Source organism: Neofelis nebulosa, chromosome 3 (genome assembly GCF_028018385.1).
Source record: "Neofelis nebulosa isolate mNeoNeb1 chromosome 3, mNeoNeb1.pri, whole genome shotgun sequence".
In the NCBI taxonomy this organism is placed as follows: Eukaryota; Metazoa; Chordata; class Mammalia; order Carnivora; family Felidae; genus Neofelis; species Neofelis nebulosa.
The window spans coordinates 105,944,711-105,966,706 of NC_080784.1; the positions used below are offsets into that span (position 1 = coordinate 105,944,711).

Here is a 21,996-nt window from a genome sequence, read left to right on the forward strand (position 1 = left end):
CCTTTTTCTGATTCTCTTGGAGGGACTTTATGAAGAAATGAACAGCCACTGCACCTTAGCCCAAACCCTGTGTCTCCATTGGAATGAGTATGAAGGGTTCAGGAGATAGCAAAATCTTAAATATATGGAAGAGATTTTGAAATGCTCCTACAAGCATTTTCTAATTTGACTTATGTATCAGCCTTGTGTGGTGAGTGAAGGAGTCATGAGGTCATTCTCCTGTTTAAAAGAAGAGGAAGCTGAGGTGCAGAAAGACATTAAGTGAGTTGACTGACCTAATGATAACCTGTTGACCTGTTGATAAAGTCAGACTTTGTAGGGGGTCTTAGTGGCTTGTTAATACAGCTGCCCATGTTTACACCTGAAAAACTTGAACTCCAGAGAAGTTTTGACTGGTTTGGCATCATATCTGTGTAGTCTTATAGCTGGAACTAGCATTACCTTCTGATTGCCTGTTTGCTATTCTTGATTTCATACCTTGCTGAAGACAGCACCTTGCACTTCACATAAAGTAATCAGAACAGGTGGTGTTTCCCCTGGTTTATAGAAGATGAAATTGAAACTCAGAGGAAGAAAATTGTTTGTCACTGGTCATAAAACTCATTAGTAGCAAGTGCTTAGGTTAGAACTCAAGTCTCCTAAAAACATAGCCCCTTTATGCTTCATAGTCCCAAGAATTTTTAGCAACTAGTCAGTCTCTGTTTTATGAGTCAATTATAATTTGTTTTTTCTCTATGAAAAATACATGGTGTGGTTTTGAGAGTAAACTGAAAGAACTTAGTTTAAAGAGGAATTTTATACTACTAATTATTTATCTCTAAGCTTTCAAAAGGTTCAGTTATTATACGCAGGATCACAGTGCGGTCGTCCTTTGTGTTCTTTTGATGATAAAATTAGTGTTAGTAATTTGATAGTCTGGAGCTCATCAGTATGCTGTATAGAACCCACCTTTTCTTTGTTGTCTATCTGCCAACAATTTCAGTTGGGGAAAAAGAATATAGAGGACTGGCGTGACCACATAAACTACAGGATACTCAATTAAATTTGAATTTCAGATACTACTTACACTAAAAAATTATTCATTGTTTATCTGAAACTCAATTTTAACTGGGTGTTCTGTATTTTTATTTGCTAAATCTAGCAACCGTAAGAATGACTGTTCCCTTGAACACATTCATTATACGGTTTTTCAGTGCACTGTTTTAGATTTATAAAACATGACCTGGTTTCAGAGAAACAGACATGGGATTCAGGCAGATATTTTTCAGGACACTATCCTTAAGAATCTTTATTCTCTGAGTCATTTGAGACAGTTTTTGCCTCAGTGGCTTAATATGCCATCCTTTTATGATCTGAGTATAAAAAATTAAGTTAAAGAATGTGTTACCGTAAGTGATTTTTTTTAAGTTTATTTATTTTGAGAGAGAGAGTGCGCATGTGTGCACAAGCCAGGGAAGGACAGAGAAAGAGGGAGAGAGAGAATTCTAAACAGGTTCCACACTGTCAGCACAGAGCCCGATTAGGGACGCAAACTCACGAACCGTGAGATCATGACCTGAGTCAAAAATCGAGAGTTGGAAACCTAACCGAGTGAGCCACGCAGGCACTCCAGTCTTATTCTCTCTATGCCTGTATGTGTGAATTTGAGTTTGACTTTCAAATGCAGCTAGAAGTTAGGGAGTGTTTCCTTCATGATAAGCATTGATGTTCTGGGAACTTTTTTCTTCTTACTGGCCATAAGACTTGGAAAAGGAGACCTGGATTTGACTCTAGATTTTGCCACCAAATAGAATATCTTTGGTTCAGCCATTTAATTTAGCTTCATAATTTAGAAAGTAGGATTGTTAATGCCTGTCTCACCAGGTTTAAATAAACTGTTGCCCTTTTCTTTTCATTATGTTTCATATAAATACTTTCAAAATCTTACAAAATCAAAGAAGAGACATGAACACAGAGATCCTATCGTAGGCCACAGAAGTGATTTGCCCAGTCAGAAGTACCATCTAGGTTTCTTGAATTCCATCTGGTACTTTTTACCCTTATACCTGACATATTTACAGGCATCTTTTCCATCTTTATTCATTTTATGCATTTGCATTTAACTTTATAGAACAGCAAAATCCAGTATGTACAGAAATAAACTCCTGAATACCATATAAACTTCAATTTTGGAGGAGTGGTCACTGAATGATATGTCTAGGGTTGTTCATTATTATATCTCTGGTGCCCGGCCTAGCTGGAATAGTGCCTGACACACTCAGATCTTTACCTTATGAGAATAATTCATTCTATAAAAAAAAAGGACATGTAAACATGGATCCAATTAAAATGGGGAAATAAATCAGTGAAAAAGTTTTGATTGGAACTTTATCTTGAATATGGAACCACAGATTATAAAAGTAAATTAATCTTAGATTTAATAAAATGTAGATTATAATGAAAATTCCATGCTAAATTTTAGAATGGACAATTTTTGACAAAACTATTTTACAGCCAATTAACTTCACTTTTTCATGTTTGACTTTTACAACAGGAATATAGACTTTCTTTTCAAAAAAACACTTTTTGAAACCGTGAAGGTTTCATCATTTTTCCGAGGACGTTTCTTTTTTTTAATTTATTTGTGGGGGGAGAGAGAAGGAGAGTGAGAGAGAGAGAGAGAGGTGGGGAGAAGGGCAGAGAGAGAGAGAGAGAGGGAGAAACAGAATCAGAATCAGAAGCAAGCTCCAGGCTCTGAGCTGTCAGCACAGAGCCTGACATGGGGCTTGAACTAACAGACTGCGAGATGACCTGAGCCAAAGTTGGACACTTAACTGACTGAGCCACTCAGGCACCCTCCAAGGACCTTTCTTAATCTTGAATATAATTATTTAAATAAATTTCTCTTTTCAAGTATCTGTTATATCATTCCCCTTGTTGATTATTTGTTAGTTGGTCTTTAATTGGGCATAGCCCTTAACTGTCAGTGGCTTTGTATAATATTGTAATGGTTCTCCAACGTTACTTTGATCTACTTGTAGATTTTCTGTATCTTATGTAAGAATTTTAATTTTGGGGGCACCTGGTTGCTCTGTCGGTTAAGCATCCGACTCCGGCTCAGGTCATTATCTCACTGTTCGGTTTGTGAGTACGCGCCCTGCATTGGGCTGTGTGCTGACAGCTCAGAGCCTGGAGCCTGCTTCGGATTCTATGTCTCCCTCTCTCTCTGCCCCCGCCCCTCATGCTCTGTCTCTCTCTCTCAAAAATAAACATTTAAAAAAATTTTAAAGAATTATCATTTTGATTTGCAGGTGATTTGTATTTGTATAAACTGAAATATTAAAAAATCATTGGGAAAGGATAGATGTTTTTAAGAGGAAAGGCCCACTTCATATAGCCACATTGGTCATGCACTGCAGAACTTTAAGGGATGTCTGAAGAGAGAAAGGTGTGAGGAATGATTTAATTTTCTTTGTGGTTGGTTCTTAAGTGAGTGTTTTGATGTTATGATATGATATGATATGTTTTCCTACCTAAGCATATAACTACAGGGACTCAGATAATCAATAATGTGGTCATGAGAAACCCCTTCCCCATCACTCGTGGTTAATAAAAATTGTTGATTGAATGAGTGAATATACTGGATCTGCTTTTCCTGTATAATTTAATATTGTGTTCATCTCTCCAAGAAAATAACTAGAAATAAAACACGTGTGACAAATGTAGTATTAAAAAGCATATGAATAAAGAATTTTTAAGCGCTGACTCTATATGAGACATATCATAAGCCCTGCAGGGTATATGAGGATAACTTAACCATGATCAGTTATGAGGCTTATATCCAAGAGATCATAAATATTGATAGTTAAACCACAATGTTGATTTTCTGTAATGAATATACAAGCATTCAGATATTCAAAAGACTGTTGTCTCTCTTGATGTAGTTAATTTAGGAGCCTTATTTATTGATTCATTCACTGCACTCAAGAATTATTTATTGTAGACACACTATGAGACGGGCATTTTCCAAGTATAGGGGATTTATTGAGGACAGAGTATGTAACAGGCATTTTCCGAGTACAGGAACAAGTTGGACAAGTAGTTCTCATGAAATTTACATCTGTTCGGAGGAGACAGACAACAAAACAACAGATTAATAAACAAGAAAAATATCCGATAATAAGAATTCAGGTGCTGTGAGGTGAGAACATCATGTATCAGATGCCACTTTAGGTGGCAGATCAGTGAAGACCTGTCTGAGTGATCAGCCAGATGTAGGTGCCGGGAGAGCATTCCAGACTGGGGGCAGTTAGAGCTTGGTTGCTTGAGGAGCCCCAGGGAGGCCAGGTAGGGGATTAAAAGAGCTTGACTTTTATTCTCTATTCACTGAGAAGCCAAGTAGGATAATTAAGATGTTAAGATATACTTTGTTAAAAGATTGCTCAGGCTGCTATGGGGAGAATGGATTTGAAAGGGGGCAAGTATAATATAGAAAGACCAGTTAGGTGCAGGTGATCATAGTCCATAGTGAGAGGTGGTGGAACTTGGACCAGGGTGTAATGCAGGAGATAGAAATGAACAGATTGGGATACAAGATTTGGGAGTCACATTGACAGGACTCGGCCTGGATGTGAGATTTGAAGGAAACAAATTTCGAGAAATTCCTAGATGTTGGTTTGAGTAACTAGGGAGGTGATGGTGTTCTTTATTAATATGAGGAATCGCTTCTCGGCCTTTTGGCTAAGATCAAGTGTAGTATTTGTTCTTATCAGTTTAATATTAATATGAGGAAAACTGGCAGGGAGTGAGATTGGAGCAACACAACAGGTAGGGCGTTAGGAATTCTGTTTTCACCCATTGTAAGTTGTCTGTTTAGATATCCACCTCGAGTTGTCAAGTCAGTATTTTGAATTAAAAAAAAAGTTGATCACCATTTTCCAGTGAGAAGGTAAGAAATAAATTGTACTAAATTTTAAGTTGGTAGCTGAAATAATTCAAATGCCTATTTTTATATTGATTTAACAATTTAAGTTACCTGTGCATATTTTTAAATCACATAAAATATGTTAATTTAGACATAGTGCTTTTTTTATCTACATTTTACAAAACAATTTTATTCAAAAGCTTCCTGTACATTTTTGACAGCTTCACATGCATTTTTGACATCAGTTTCTTTGGCACAACTACTGCAATTCTGGGGGGTTATGTAAGTGTTTCTTCTTAAAGGGATCTTTGAAAGGCTTTTATAATAGTATCCAACACTTGAAATTCTGAGGTCATCCTAGTAATATCTGTGTTATTATTTTTCTTACCCATTCCATTCTAGACTGGCATATTTTACAATAATGTATATTTACCAAATAATACATTGTTGTTCAAAATAAAATAATTAAGGCAATATCTGATAAATGGAAAACAACACAGATTCAGAAATAAGGCAACCTTTTCTTTTTCCCTCCGTATCCTTCTTTTTTCACTCAATAAATTGTGGAGATTATTCACAGCAGTACATGTGACCATTTTTCAATGTCTGCCTAGTAATCCATTATATAAATGTATTTAAACAGCCTTCCAGTGGTGATATAGGTAGCTTATTATCTTTGCTATAACAAACAGTGCCATAGTGAATATGCTGGTACTTCTTTTGTGTAAAATCTCTGGAACAAAGGATAAATGCATTTTAAAATTTGTTAGATATTGCCTATTTACCTTCCAAGGAGGTGGTGGTAACAATCTTTCGACTGCCAAGAAGAATGAAGAGTATATACCAACACTCTCCAAAATAGTGCATTGTCAAACTTTTTTTTTGTCCTGGCCTTTTAGTGAAAATAATACGTAATTGTAGAGTAGGTATTGCATTGTTTTTATTATGGAAAATTCTTTTAAATATCCTCAGAGGTAGTAAATTTTTGTCTTTTGACAGGGAATTTGAGTTTGGGAAAAGAAAGCCTTATGCGTAAGAGATATTAAGTTAGTTGTTACTTTAAGGTTTTGTTTGGTTTGGTTTTATTTTGTTGGTTTTTCTTCTATTTGTTAGTTTTGAGAAGAGGGCTTAGTGAAAAGCAAGATCTAACTTTTAGAGAAAATTAATATTCTTATTTATCTTATAAATTTTCTTAGAAGCTAAGTTTCAAAAGAAAAGCTCCAAAATGTCTAAAGTAATGGCACTATCAAATGGTATAAGATTACGTTTTGCCAAGGGGAATCATTTGAATTGAACAATCATTTGGATGTATAGTGTGATCTGAAGTTTGTTTAAAAACAAATCGCCCACTGTGAAGCCTTTAGCTCAAATGGGGTTCTTCCACAGAAAGGTACGTTAAAAACAAATAATTTAAATTTTCATGGGCAGAATTTTTAAAATTAGGTATTGCATACTTTTTAATTTTCTTCCTTTATACCAGAAGTAGATAATCTAGAAGAAGAGATCATTTTTACCATTGATGAACAAGCATTATTTGGATAATATTTACAGAAGTCTATAATTTTTCTACAAAGCAGGCCAAATTATTTATATTTTTCCCTTCTAAATCTAATCTGTATATAGCAATATGGATAAAATTACCTAAAATTAGACATATTAGCTAGCCAAATTTAGTTAAATATTTGTTTTAAATTTTAAAATGTTTCACTTCAGAACAAGTTATGCTTTAAACAGCAAACTGATTTTTGTACTTATGTTTTCCTCAGACTTTGTGAAATTTAGTGTCTTTTACTCTAACACAAACTGCTTTTGAGAGAAGCAGACTTGAAGCTTGATGTGTTATAAATCAGATATCTGAAAATCTATGTATATAGGCATCAGACTTTATTAAAATGTTCATTGTGCCAATTGTTCTCTACAGTTTTTCAAAATGAAACTGTCTTAAACAAACCACGTTATTTTTAGTTTCTGTGAAAAATTGAATTACTATCTGATCAGTTTGCTGTGAGAGAATTTTTAGCAGTTTTCAGGGATAGCACCTTTCTTTCTTAAATATGTAATATGTCTGCATTCTGTTCTTCAGAGAAATGGTCAATGCCTGGTTTGCTGAGAGAGTCCACACCATCCCTGTGTGCAAAGAAGGTATCAGAAGCCACACAGAATCTTGCTCTTGCCCCTCGCAGCAGAGTCCCCGTGCAGATAGCAGTGCACCTGGAACACCAACCAGGAAAATCTCTGCCTCCGAATTTGACCGGCCTCTTAGACCCATTGTTGTCAAGGATTCTGAGGGAACCGTGAGCTTCCTCTCTGACTCAGAAAAGAAGGAACAGATGCCTCTAACCCCCCCAAGGTTTGATAATGATGAAGGGGACCAGTGCTCAAGACTCTTGGAATTAGTGAAAGATATCTCTAGTCATTTGGATGTCACAGCCTTATGTCACAAAATTTTCTTGCATATTCATGGACTTATCTCTGCCGATCGCTATTCCCTGTTCCTTGTCTGTGAGGACAGCTCCAACGACAAGTTTCTTATCAGCCGCCTGTTTGATGTTGCAGAAGGTTCAACACTGGAAGAAGCTTCAAATAACTGTATCCGCTTAGAATGGAACAAAGGCATTGTGGGACACGTGGCAGCATTTGGTGAGCCCTTAAACATCAAAGATGCTTACGAGGTAAGTGGGGAATCATTGAGATGGGGTAGCAGGATGAGGAGAGGAACATGGATGGAACATTGGACAACTGCTGGGAATGGTAGGGATATTTCAAGCTGAGATGTAACAGGATTACTGAATGTAGTAATTTGCATACTTACTTAAAATTGGTACGTATGGTAAGAACTTTCCCATCTTTTTAAATGCCAGGGTTTCTTTATTTGTGGTTGAGTCAAGGATATGGGCCCTAGAGAAAGCTTGTCTTGTTTTCTTCTTGGTGATAATTTAACATAGCTCATCTCATAGTTGTATTCTCTTTTTGACTATAATTATCCTTATCTATTTTATCTCCCAAGGATTTTACTGACAATCTAAAATGCTAGGTCCAAAACCTGTCAAAAAACGAAACCAGTAGTCTTTTTTCATTCATTTGTTCATTCATTTATCTATTTATTCGAATTAATTATATTCATTCATTTGAAGTCCCGTTGACACCAAAATCTGACTTTCTTTCTTTCCATATTTTCTTTCATTTATTTTATTAAACAAATGAATTTATGTCTTCAAAAAAATAGAAATTGTTGTTCTAAAATAGTTCAGAAAGATTTGGTATTTCTTCTACTTTGCTTCAATTATATACAGGTCTTTAATTATGGTCTTAAAGATTACACTATATGATTCTTCAAATTTTTCATTTAAAATTATCTTTTTTATTAATAGAATTACGTTTTTTTAAAGATTTATTTATTTTTGAGAGAGAGAGCACAAGCAGGGAAGGGGCAGAGAGAGAAGGCGACAGACGATCTGAAGCAGGCTCCGCGCTGACAGCAGTGAGCCCGATGTGGGGCTTGCACTTACCAACCATGAGATTGTGACCTAAACCAAAGTTGGACTCTCAATCAGCTGACCCACCCAGGTGCCCCAGAATTATGGTTTTTAAATAAAGCATCTTAGGGACACCCGGGTGGCTCAGTCGGTTAAGTGTCTGACTCTTGATCTTGGCTTAGGTCATAATCTCACAGTTTGTGAGATCCAGCCCCATGTGGGGCTCTGTGCTGACAGTGCAGAGCCTGCTTAGGATTCTCTCTCCTTCTCTGCCCCTCATCCAATTATGTGTGCGCGCTCTCTCTCTCTCTCTTTCTCTCAAAATAAAGAAACTTAAGTAAAAAATATAAATAAATAAAACATCTTAATTGAATCGCACTTTATCAGGTATTTTCAAGCACTGTAGTAGAACAATTGTTCTAGCTACCTACCATGTGGTACACTAAATATTCCGTGGCAATCCCGGTTTGCAATTCCTCTCTGTAATTTGAAGGGTCATTGCTTTTTTTATTCATCCCTGTATTCATGAGAGCTAATGCAATGCCTGGCACATAGTCAAGTCTTTTTTTTTAACATTTATTTATTTTTGACAGACAGAGACAGAGCATGAGTAGGGGAGGGGCAGAGAGAAAGGAAGACCCAGAATCAGAAGTAAGCTGCAATCTCTGAGCTGTCAGCACAGAGGTGGATGGGGGGCTTGAATCCACCACCCGCGAGATCATGACCTGAGCTGAAGTCAGACACTTAACTGACTGAGCCACTCAGGTGCCCCAGTAAAGTCTTTTTTTTTCCAAAAATTTTTAATGTGTATTTATTTTAGAGACAGAGAGACAGAGCACAAGTGGGGGAGGGGCAGAGAGAGAGCCAGAGACAGAATCTGAAGCAGGCTGCAGGCTCTGAGCTGTCAGCACAGAGCCCGATGCGGGGCTCAAACCCACAAACCGTGAGATCATGACCTGAGCCAAAGTCGGACACTTAACCGACTGAGCCACCCAGGCATCCTCCCAGTCAAGTCTTAATAAATATTTACTAAATTAAAATTATATAGTAGATAGGATAGGTAAGTAGAATAGAAAGGAGGAGGTCATAATAGATGCCCAGGAAAATGTGGTAGGTTCAGGGAAGCAGGAGATATCATTAGTTGGGGAGATGAAGAAATGTTTCTTTGAGGAAGCACCGCTTGATATGGACCCTAGAAAACAGATAAGATTTGAATAGATTGGTTTGTGTACATGGTGAAATCCAGATGCAAAGAGAAGTTGAAAGAAGCAACAGGGCAGGTGCACGACATGTCATCGTATAGACGTGTGGGTAATAGTGTAGACATTGAGGAGCTATGGGAGCAGAGCCTGGAGATTACTGGGGTCTTGAATGCCAGGCTGAGGGGTGTGTATGTGGACTAGAACCACGAGGAATAATTAAAGGTGGTTTGAAAGGGGGATTGCTATGATTCATACTGTGCTTTAGCAGGATGAATTTTACAGTGGTCATAAAATGAATTAGAAAAATTCTAGAAACTGGGAGGACAGATCATTGAATAGTGTGAGGCAGTGAGTACCTGAACCAGGACACTAGCCTTATGAGTAAAAGAAAGGAGTGGATTTCCGATAAAGAAGTGGAATCCGTTGGAGTTGGTTGCTAATAGGAGTTGAAAGTGAGGGGAAAGGAGGAGTTAGGATGACTGAGGGTTTGAAGATGGGTGAGTAAATATGGTAGCCAGTGAGGAATATTGAGGGCAGGGATTTAGGGAAAGATGTGAAATCCTGAGGTATTTTCCAGAATCCATTCTATACAAGAAGTTTATTCAATTTTGATTCTTCTTGGAGCTCTCTCTGCAACTTCTATGAGCTCTGGAGCAACGTCACACCGTCGCAGACTACAAGCGGGGTATTAAGGACACAGCTGAAGGATTGCTGCCAAATTTGCAGAATTCCCTTCCTGTCTTAGGTGACAGCTGGGTTTCCACTTTTCAATGGCACTATAGTCCCAAGTACAGTAGGACCATAAATATGCTTCAGCTTCGCTGAGAAAGCCTTCATTTGTCTGCGTGGTTCTAAGTTTCTGCAGCCCTGAGAATTTCTTCACTTATATGCATTTTGTTTAATACGCTTACCATTTTTGACAGTGTCAGTTTTATTTTGCAGTTAGTAATGATTTAATTCTTGTACTGCTGTCTCAAAGGGGTCCATGTCCTTGATTTGCAGTGCTTCCAGGGTGAAGCGTCTTAGCCTGTGGATTCTTCATGTTGCTGCATCACCCTTGGCACCCTTGATCCGTGTTTATAGTGGCCCTGCAGAAGTTATTTGTGTCCCAAGGATTTCATTTAGAAGTTGTGGGGTTGATCTGTGACACACAGTTTACATTGCTGTTGACAGTAGAAGTCAATTGGCTAATGGATAATTCATAATTCATAGCCTTTTGTGAAAGTAGTCAGAATGCATTCTGTTTTCTAAGTCCTACCTCTTTAAACATGCATCTGTGAAAATTACACCCTAAAAACAGTATTTCTTAAAGCTTATTTGACCATAGAACCCTTGAAAAGTTGTGCAAAACCCCGAGGTGGCCATGAAACATAATCATACTCAGATTGAAGCTAAAAACAAAAAATAGTCTCATAGATAAGTCAGTTATAAGAAGTGGTCAACATTTGATTCGTTTTTTAAAACTTTGTGACAGAATGATATAAATGTGAGAAGTCATCTTATTTTATTACTAATAAAATAACACATTCATTTATTTAAAATATAAAACAAGATCCATAACTTAAACCAGTGATTCTCAATCAGACCGCAAATACTAATGAGAGGGTATTTGCTGTCTATAGATAGATGTTTAATCACACATCATCTCCTTCTGCATGAGCCCATCATTCGTGTAACTTTCCTGAATGTGGCACAGCATTTATTGATAATAAGATATTAAAACGTAATCATCGGGGCGCCTGGGTGGCTCAGTCGGTTGAGCAGCCGACTTCGGCTCAGGTCATGATCTCGCGGTCTGTGAGTTCGAGCCCCGCGTCGGGCTCTGTGCTGAGATCTCAGAGCCTGGAGCCTGTTTCAGATTCTGTGTCTCCCTCTCTCTGACCCTCCCCCGTTCATGCTCTGTCTCTCTCTGTCTCAAAAATAAATAAACGTTAAAAAAAAAATAAATAAATAAAACGTAATCATCAGGACAACTGTATAAATGCATTTGGTATTCTTCTATATGAAAACTAGGTATCATCTAGTATCTATATTGGATTGTGTATAGTGAGGGTTTTTCAGAGAAATTGACTCAATAGGATACACATATATATGAGAAGAAGTTTATTACAGAAATTAGCTTACTGGATTATGGAGGCATAGAATTTCCACAGTCTGCCCACTGCCTGAAAGCTGGACAAGTAGGAAAGCCGGTGGTGTAATTCAGAGTCTGAAGGCCTGAGAATTGGGCAACCCGTAGTCTAAGTCTGTTGTGGGTTCGAATCCAAAAGCCTGGGAACCAGGAACTTCAATGGAGAGCAGGTGGGCAGAAGAAGGTAGATGTTTCAACTTAAGTAGAAAGGATGAATTTGTCCTTCCTCTTTGTTCTATTCAGGCCCTGAATGATTTAAATGGTGCCAACCTGCATTGGTGAAGATCTTCTTTGCTCAGTTTATTGATTCAAATGCTAATCTCTTCTAGAGACATCCTTACAGACATATCCAAGAATAATGTTTTACCAGCTATTCAAGCATTCCTTAGCTGAGTCAAGCTGACACTTAAAATTGACCATCACAGATTGCGTTGAACACCTAGTGTCATGCCCTACAGAACCCTCAAGATTCCCCAAGATTTCCTGTCAAAGGATTTGTATTGTCAAAACACTCCTTTTTCTCCTAAGTCAACCAGAATGCAAAACTTAGACTCTTCTCCTGTTTCCATAGGACAGCTACTCCAGGTATGCTATGATTTCTAGGAAGAAGACTTGGAGAGTTTTAGGGGAGGGTCTCATTGCCGTTCATATGGCCTTTACCATGTAGCTACTGTTCTTCCCCACCCCGATGACTTTATTCCTCCTTTTGCATTCCTTATCAAGATAAGTAAGTCTTTACCATCTCTCACTTTGCACATCTCACTTTATCAAGAAGTTTTCCTAAAGAACTATGAGCCCTCTGGGGAGCCTGGGTGGCTCAGTCGGTTGGGCATCTGACTTCGGCTCAGGTCATGATCTCACAGTCCGTGAGTTTGAGCCCCGCATCGAGCCCTGTGCTGTCAGTTCAGAGCCTGGAGCCTGCTTAGGATTCTGTGTCTCCCTCTCTCTCTGCCCCTCTCCCACTCATGCTCTGTCTCTCTATCAAAAAAATGAATAAACGTTAAAAAAATTAAAAACAAAAAAGAACTATGAGCTCTCTCAAAGAATTTCTAATGAGTAAAATGATTTCCAAAATGAATTTTAGAAGAAAGAAGTAACAATATCAACTGTTTTAATCTTGATAAATCTACCAATCTGTCATGATCTAATTGTACCCCAAGGAACATAGTGTGGGAACCACTATATCTGTCTTTGTTTAATGTTCTAATAAGTTTTAGACATTGTCTTAAAAATGCCACTCTGTAAGAGAAAAATAGCTTATAAATTGGCAAGTCTATGTTGTTTTCTGTTATTTTTACTTTTATGTAATTTCAAACTTAAGGGAAAGTTGTAAGTCTAGTAGAAGAAACTTCCATATACATACTACCCAAATTCTCCAGCTGCTTATGTTTTGCCACATTTACTTTATCATTTTTTTCTTTCATATATAATACATGTAAGTAATACGTGTATACTATTTTTCTGAACCACTTAAAAAGTTGGAAATATTTTTACTAAATTTTTCAGTGAATGTTTTCTAACTAGGATGTTCTTTTATATAATTTGAATACATTTGTCCAAATCAGGATTATGATACAATGCTATTACCTAATAGTCCATAGTTCAATTTAGTCTATTGTCCCATTAATGTTCTTCATAGCTATTTTTTCCTCTGATCAAGGGTCTGACCCAGAATTATATAATGAATATGCTTGTCATGTGTCTTTAGTCTTCTTTAAATCTGGAATAGATTCTCTGTTTCTTTATCTATCTGTACATATATTTTGAGAGTACAGGCTAATTATTTTGTCAAATTTTTGAGGAGACTCAAAGTAGGCATTTTGGACAGAACCACAGATATCAATGATGAGACCTTGTTTGGGCTTCCAAACAACAGTCAGTTCTTCATTTTTCCTATACCAGGTGGATATCCTACAACCCAATTCAATTCTGATGCTAACTGCTAGTAGTTAGCACTAACTACCACTCATAACTAACTGCTGACACTATACTGCTACTAGTTAGCACAGACCCCACAGTCTAAAGACTCAATCCCACTAGATTGTCCACAGTTCCCAGTTCAGATACCAGCCACAAACAGGGCCCCCAAGCTACCCACATTTATGCCAACCTACAAATTAGGTGATTCCTCTTTCAGGTTCAATAATTTGCTGGAATGAATCACATAACTCAAGGAAGCACTATATTTACAATTATAGTTTTATTTTAATGTATACAATTCAGGAACAACTAAATGGAAGAGATGCATTAGGGCAAAGAATAGGAGGTGGGGGAACACAGAAATTCCATTCCTCTTCCAGGAGGTGCACCACAATCCTAGCACGTAGATATCTTCACCAACCTGGACACTCCTCCAAACTTCATTGTTTTGAGGTTTTTTTAAATCAAGGTTTCATTATGTAGGCATGACTGATTAAATCCATTGGCCATTAGATTGAATTCAATCTCCAGCTCCCTCTCCCTTCTCTGGAGGTCAGGGGTGGGGTTCAGAGTTCTAACCCTATAATAAGTTGATTGATTTTTCTGTAGCCAGTCCCCATCTGGAAGCTCTCTGGGGCCCACTCATTTATGACTCATCTCATTAGCATGAACACAGGTACAGTTGAAAGGGGCTTGTGTTGACTATCAAAAGACTTTCCTGTTACTCAGGGAATTACAGGGATTTTAGGAGCTCTGTGCCGGAACCTGGGACAAAGACTAAATATATATTTTATTAAATACCCACAGTCTTCTCAACATATGTTACCAGGAAGCATGTGATTTTGATTTATCCCAGTGTTGATGTTAATTTTGAAAACTTGGTTAGTGGTGTCTACTAGGTTTCTCCACTATAAAGGTACAGTTTTTCTATTGTAATTAATAAATCTTATGATGAGGTACCTTGATATTGTGTAAATATTCTATTCTTCATGAACCTACATGTGGTAATTTTAGTATCCATTGATTCGCTAACTCCATCATAACTTCTATATTTTTTAGTTCTCATGTAACGAAGAGTTTGCCTTCTTTATTCATACATTCCTTTATTTATTTCACTATGGACTCACAGATTTTTGTTTTGTTTAATGAGTTATGATCTGTTATTATCTTTATTTATTCAAATTCTCAAATTATATCCAATTCGCCAGGCTCTGTATCTTTTTGTTATGTTGCCATCACTCTGGGTTTTCTTGCTTTCTTGTGGTCTGAAAGTTCTAATTGGCTTAACAATATGTTCCAGGCTTATCTTATACTTTCCCTGTCCTAGCCCTAGAATCATTCATTTCCCAAGGAACTCTGATTCCTTTCATTGGAGGAAATAACCAAGATAGAAGCCAAGATGTGAGCACTAGATGCGTTCATTACTTCTGGTATGTGTTTGTTGCTACCAGTATGTCAGTAGACAGAGCTAGGAAAAAAATATGTAAATATACAACACATGCCTATATTTTATTTATTTTTATATCAAAGAATTCTTAGTGATACCTTCAACACCTCAAGGTGCATTTTGTTTCTCTTCCTCCTTTTTCTATTGGGTGTTTCCTTCTCAAAAAATGAAGACCCAGGCTTCCTTATCTTTACATATTTATGCATGTTCAAACCAAGTCCCAAGCTCTTTACTCCTTTCTGTAGAATCTGGTGTCTCTCCCTTTAGGCTGAACAATTTCCATTAGCACTTCTTATAGTAAAAGTCTGGTGGTGACAAATTGTCTCAGTTTTAGTTTATCTGAAAATGCCTTTATTTTGCCTGTATTCTTGAAAGATATTTTCACTGGATAGACAATACTCAGTTAATAATTATTTTTCTTTCAACATTTTAACAGAATTTTCCCATATTTTTGGTCTTCACTTTTCTCATGAGAAGTCAGCTATCCTTTGTATTTTCATCTTACGTTTCTTATGTATCATTTTCATAATATGTGTGTAAGTTTAAGATTTTCACTAACTTTGGAGAAATTTTGGTCTATGTCTTTAAGTATTTTTCCACTCCATCCTCTTTCTTCTCTTTGGGACTCCAATGATATGTATGCTGGACCACTTGATGATGTCCCAGAAAACACCAAGGCTCTGTTAACTTTCTATAGGCTTTTTCCCTCTCAGTCCTTCTGATTGAGTACTTTCTGTTGATTTGTCTTCAGGTTCGCTGACCCTTTCTTATTTTGTTCTTCATCTGCTATTAAATGCATCGATGAACTTTTCATTTTAGACATTGTAGTTTTCAGCTCTAGAGTTTCCATTTGTTGTTTTTTTAAGTTTTTTTTTATAGTTTCCCATCTGTTCATTATTACCATGTTTTCCTTTAAGCCCTTAAGTACATTTATAATAGAAACTTTTAAGTCCTTGTCTGTTAATTCTAACATCTGAATCATTTTTGAGTCATTGTCTATTGACTACTTTTTCTCCTCCTCACTATGGGTTGCAACTGCAAGTTTTCTTCACATGTGTTGCGATTTTTTATTGTATGCTGGATATTGTGGATGTTTTCTTGCAGGGCATTTGGATCATATCATCCTTCTTTAAAAGAGGGCTGATATTTGTTCTTGTAGGTGGTGAAATTACAAATGATCTTTTTGGTTCTGCCAGACTTGGTGTTATTGTTAAGGTAGATCTATTTTTGTTTTGAATACTGTCTCTACACCCCTTCCCAAATCAAGGGTATGGTCCTTACTCCTAAGGAGTAGCCTTTCTGTGTCTCAGCTGAATGCCTGAGGTGCTTAGTGAGGTCTCTCTTCTGTTTGAGCTGGAGCTCCAGTGCCTCCAAATATTTACCTAATTGGTATCACCATTCTGCTTTCAGCCTTCAACACATAATTTTAGCTAGTTCTCTTAGAGCCTTGCTCTATACATGTCTGAAGTGAATAGCCACTCAGTCTTTTGCCACTCCTTTTACCCCTTCCCCTAATTCCCCAACATAGCTCTCTTATTAGGTACTTTGCCTCGCAAATTTTAGCCACTTTAGAAGCCCTGAATTCCTTTCAATTCCATATGGAACTGTTACTGCACTTGTGTACCACCTACCTTCTTGCCAGCAGGAAAATGCCCCTGGAAGAAAGCCAGAGTATTGCCTGGTTGTCATGTGTATTCCCCATTTTCATGGTCTGTAGTTTAGCTGTCTCATATATTTGTCTAGTCTTATATTTTTCAGTAGGAGGGCATGTCTGGTACCAGTTGCTTTATTTTAGCAAGTGGATATCCAAGGCTTATTTTTTTTTACACTGTTCTCATAAACAGTCAAAGGAATAATCATGATAATAGTACCGCTCCATTTTTTCTTTGGTGTTGGCTGGAGCTAGAGCAGTTAAAAGTTCTCTATGTGTATTGCCTTTGCCCTGAGTGCATTGTTAGGAAAATTCTTTGAGATGACCAAATTCACCTAAGATGATTTTGAAGCATACATTATTCCCACCTCCTTCAATGAAATGAAATTTAGGCTGCTGTTGATTTTAAGCTCTTAGTATGCCCCCAAAGCTGTGAAAGTCCTATTGTCAGTCTGTCAAACTCTATTGCTTTGATTAGATAGTTGAGTTTGGTTCTCTTCTTTATAAATTGGTCTTGTAATTTAAATATTCATTAACAAAAATGCTGAGGATGCATTTTATTCATATTTTGATTATTAGCTTGTAGAATAACCCACTACATAAGTTAATAATTTTTTACCTCTTTAATTCATCAATATCAGTATCCTGTCTGCCTTTTTAGATACATTCCAATATAGTATGTTATTTAAGAAAGATTTTTTTTAAATATTCAGCCAAAGTTTTCCCTGTGTCTCAGTATAACTTTGAGCATGTTTGCAAAAAAAGGCAAAAATGCAGTACTGTTTATTTATAATCTAAAATATTTATACTGATTTTCCACTATTTTATAACATCTGTCTTGAAATTCTCTTTAATGCCAAGTTCGACTTTCTTGGGAAATTTGGCCTCATTTCTGACCCCAGTTGATGGAATCTAGTGTAATCATTTACTTCATTCACAGCTTTGGCTTTACATGACTTGACTAATTAAAAAAATAAATAAATGACTTTCAAAGATGAGGATTTTCCAGTGTGGCTATTCCATGTTCTCTGAAGGGAATTCCAAAAACAGAGCTTTTAGAGCAATGTTGCTATAATTAGGTTGAGCATGTAACTTCCCAAGACTATTGCTTTGAGGGGAACAACACTCATTCTGGTATGTTTGTTTCCATTCTAATATTATCTCATATAGTAGTATCTGTCCATTTCACCTAGTGTGTTTTCCCCCTCACTTACAAGGTTTGTTTTAAACTATAATAACCTAAGAATGATCACATTTGATAACGGTGATATTATTTGTTAATTAAGTCCTTCATTTATTTACCAAATGCTTTGGACTTCTTTTGCTAGTGTTGGGAATACAGTGACAAACCCCCCAAAAAAAATCCCCTCATAGAGTTTATAGCCTAACTTTAATATTCCCAATCTAAAGTTCAACAAAAATAGCCTGTACCCTTCTTTCATTGACCCATATTTAGAACTTTTACACCTCTCAGAAGTCCTTTGTGGTTATTGGATGTGTATGATGTAATTTGTAAGAAGAAAAAAAAATACAAAGATTAAGGAGTTGTTTACAGTCTGATTGAGGCCATACAGCTTGTTTTACGTACACATACACATGAAAATATTTAAAATTCCTATGAACACCTGAGATAAAAGAACAGAATACTGAGGTAAAATATAAACACCATTATATGAGAAGTAAAGTCAATATTAAGCTGGTCACTTTGGAGTTGGTAGGTTTTATAGGAAAAATTTCAGAGCAGAGATGCTTTTCTTTAAGATGGCACAGAAGAATCAGATAGCCAAATGGGAACAGGCAAATTGTATTACAGAGGTGGAGAGTTGCCGCTTTTTTGTGAGTCTAAGGAATGCTATCTAAATCAGTTAATATTTTGAATTTCCATTATTTCTGAACATTTGTTTGAGTCTGTATTTTTTTGGTTCTCATAAACACTAGCTACTAAAAAATATAAATTTATCTTTGTCAAAGATGATATGTACTTAGATGATTTGATGTCTTACCCAATGATAAAATTGTCATTCAGAGCAACAAGGTAAGTTGAAGGTTAGATTTTTCTAATCTTATAAATCAGAAAAATCAAATATGTCCTTGAACAGGTCAGTCATTAAATTGAATTTCTTTTTCTTTACTAGGATCCTCGGTTCAATGCAGAAGTTGACCAAATTACAGGCTACAGGACACAAAGTATTCTTTGTATGCCGATTAAGAATCATAGGGAAGAGGTAAGCCAATTTTCCATTTTGTAAAAGGTCATTTGGAAACACTTTTCTTTTTGAAAAAAACTTTTACTTTGCATGTTTATGAAATAATACTGTAGTGACAAGTTAATTACAAAGAGCTTAAATATTCTCCTAGATTTTTTTTATTTGGACTTTAGATAGGGCTGAATCTTGATAGAGACTTTACTTTGACTTAGAACTAGATTTCAGACTTTTTATTTCCTTACCTCACTACCCCACCACCACCCTAGGGCCTTATTCTCTTTTACAATACATAATTGTGATTGTGGTTAGAATCAATTTATTTCACATTATATTGGAAGCATCTGAATAATGTTCATTTCATAAATGGTTATCCAATTGTAATGGTCATCAGCTGATTTTGTGGGGAGGCATTCAAAATGAGGTTTTGAAAACATGAAAATTGTAGCTAATTCCAAGTACATTTCATTGTGAAATTATAACAAGCAAATGAAATGTTTTGGTTTATATTTCATCTGCCTAGAAGGTTTGGATTCTGTTAGCACTAAATTCCCTCTTCACCCATACTTATTTGAAAAAAAAAAAGTTAATAAATTAACAGTCAAATTGTATGTTTCAGTTAAACGTTTTCAGTCCTGACTGCACATCACAATCAACTGAGGAACTCTAAAATACTACCAATTAAATCTGACTCTCTAAGGGCAGTGTATAGACACTGATATGTTTTTAAAGCTCTCCAAATAATTCTAAAGTGTTGCCAGGGTTGAAAATCACTACTCGAAGTGAAAACAAATACATCGGAAGCACCCACACTGGGGTATCTTAACCTTGGCTGCACATCAGAATCACTTGGGAAATATTGAGAAACTTTAATGCCGAGGCTTCACCAGAAATCAGTCTCTGGAGTTGGGGCACAAGCATCAGTATTTTGACATTCCCAGGTGATTACAATATGCAGCTAGATTTGAGAACCACTACCAAAGATACTAAAAACACTTCGATGCTGCTGCTTGATATATATTCAAATTATGACATCTTTCCTTTCTCTCCTCCATCCGGTCCTTTACCAAGTTCCATTGATTTTCACTGTTGGAATTTTTCTCACTTCAGTTCCTTTCCTTTCATACTTATTGCCATAATTCAGATATTGAAGCAGTGCTTGAACTTTTAAAATATTCTCGTAAGAGGCTTCTGTACTTGCATTCAGTTTCCCTTCAGTCCTCCCTGCTATATGCCCTGGGAATTTTCCTAAAACACAGCATTCTAAACCAGTGCTTCTAAGACATGAATGTGCATATGAATCACATAGGGATTTTGTTAAAATGCAGTTTCTGAATTCTGTAGGCCTAGGTGGGACCTGAGGTTCTTTTCTAACAAGCACCCAGTTGATGCAGACACCCCAAGTCTGCAGATCACAATTTGACTAACAGGATCCTAAACAAGACTATTTTTCAGTAGTCTAAAATAAGTTCTCAGTGTCTTAGAGTTGCTACCTGGTTTTTTAAAGGGGATAGTTAGAGCCAAAGTCACTAAAAGTACTTGCAGTTAAACCATGAATATGAAATTAATTAATTAACTACTCAATTGATTAATTAATTCATTGGTTAATTAATTGGTTAATTATGTGGGTGAATAAATAAAATGGAAAATGCATGGACTAACGATGGGTTGCCATATATAGCAACTAAGAAGTATGTCCCTTGCAATATTTGTGACGTAGTTAAACTAAAAATTACTTGTCGCTCATCTGAAATTAAATTTGACTAGCTTTCCTGTATTTTATCTGATAGCCGTAGTTGTAAACCAAGAGCTAGGATTCTGTGCACTTGAGAAGACTGTATTCAGCTTCTAGTTAGTTAAGTATATGGGAAAATTGTGATCCAGGAAACAACTTTGTACTGGCCAAAGACTCAGCCTGAATCATTCTCTGATTAACTTCTCTTTCTAAATAGTGTGAACAATCTCACCAACATTGGGGATTAGGGGAACCCATGAGAATGTGCAACAAAACCACCAGGGCAGAGTGAGTGGGACCACAGGATACATGTGTTTCTCTCTTTATGACTACCTGGGAAGATGACTTAAATTAAAACAAGCAAAAGGCTGTATTGAGGTATAATTTAACACAATAAAATTCATCCATTTTAAGTGTATGGCTTGATGAGTTTTGGCAAATGTGTATACAGACATGTAATCATCACTGCGATCCAGATACAGAACATTTCTGTCACCTCAGATATTTCCCTGTACCCCTTGCAGTTGATCCCATCCCCCTCCCTCCCTCAACCGCTAACCCCTAACAATCACTAGTCTGTTTCTTGTCACTATTGTCTTTGCCTTTTCTTAGAATGTCATATAAATGGATTCCTACAGTATATAGTCTTGTGTGCCTGGTTTCTTTCACTTAGTACAATGTTCGTGAGATTCATCCATGTTGTTGCAAGTATCAGTAATTTGTTCCATTTTATTTTATTTTATTTTATTTATTTTATTTTATTTTATTTTATTTTATTTTATTTTATTTTTTTAATGTTTATTCATGTGTTTTGAGACAGAGTGTGAGTCGAGGAGGGGCAGGGAGAGAGGGAGAGGGAATCCTCAGCAGGTTTTGTGCTCTGTCAGCGCCGAGCCTGACTGTGAGATCATGACCTGAGCCAAAGTCAAGAGTCCTGTGCTCAACTGACTGAGCCATCAAGGCATCCCAATTCCTTTTTATTGATGAGTGATTTATTCCATGGCGTGAATATACTAGTTTGATTATTCATTCATTGGTTGATAAACACTTGAATTGTTTCCAGTTTTATGAAAAAAGCCACTATTATGAAAGAAGCCACTGTGAGTGTTTGCATACAGGTCTTTGTGTGGACATAATGCTTTCGTTTCTCTTTGGTAAATATATAGGAGGGGACTTGCTAGGTCATATGGTAGGTGTATGTTTAATTTTATAAGAAACTTCCAGACTCTTTCCCAAAGTGGCTCTACCACATGTGTTCTTACCAACAACATAAGAGTTCCAGCTGCTTCACCTCCTTGGCAACATGTGGTATTATCAGTTTTTAAAA

The 21,996-nt window shown here is 36.6% G+C and overlaps 2 protein-coding genes and 1 pseudogene across 6 annotated transcripts in view; 2 read left to right on the top strand and 1 right to left on the bottom strand.

Annotated features, from left to right (window-relative positions):
• LOC131508029 (uncharacterized) overlaps nucleotides 1-21,996 on the bottom strand; it is a 98,562-nt gene that overhangs the window by 51,408 nt on the left and 25,158 nt on the right. The gene's annotated exons all lie outside the window — the stretch shown is intronic.
• PDE5A (phosphodiesterase 5A) overlaps nucleotides 1-21,996 on the top strand; it is a 142,509-nt gene that overhangs the window by 13,190 nt on the left and 107,323 nt on the right. For all 5 annotated transcript variants that reach the window (XM_058721503.1, XM_058721505.1, XM_058721500.1 and 2 more), the window contains exons 2-3: nucleotides 6,987-7,575; nucleotides 18,866-18,955. In XM_058721503.1, coding sequence (XP_058577486.1) covers nucleotides 6,991-7,575; nucleotides 18,866-18,955 — 675 coding nt within the window. In that variant the 5' untranslated portion in view covers nucleotides 6,987-6,990. The remainder of the gene's footprint in view (nucleotides 1-6,986; nucleotides 7,576-18,865; nucleotides 18,956-21,996) is intronic.
• LOC131508278 (U2 spliceosomal RNA) lies at nucleotides 4,700-4,915 on the top strand (annotated as a pseudogene).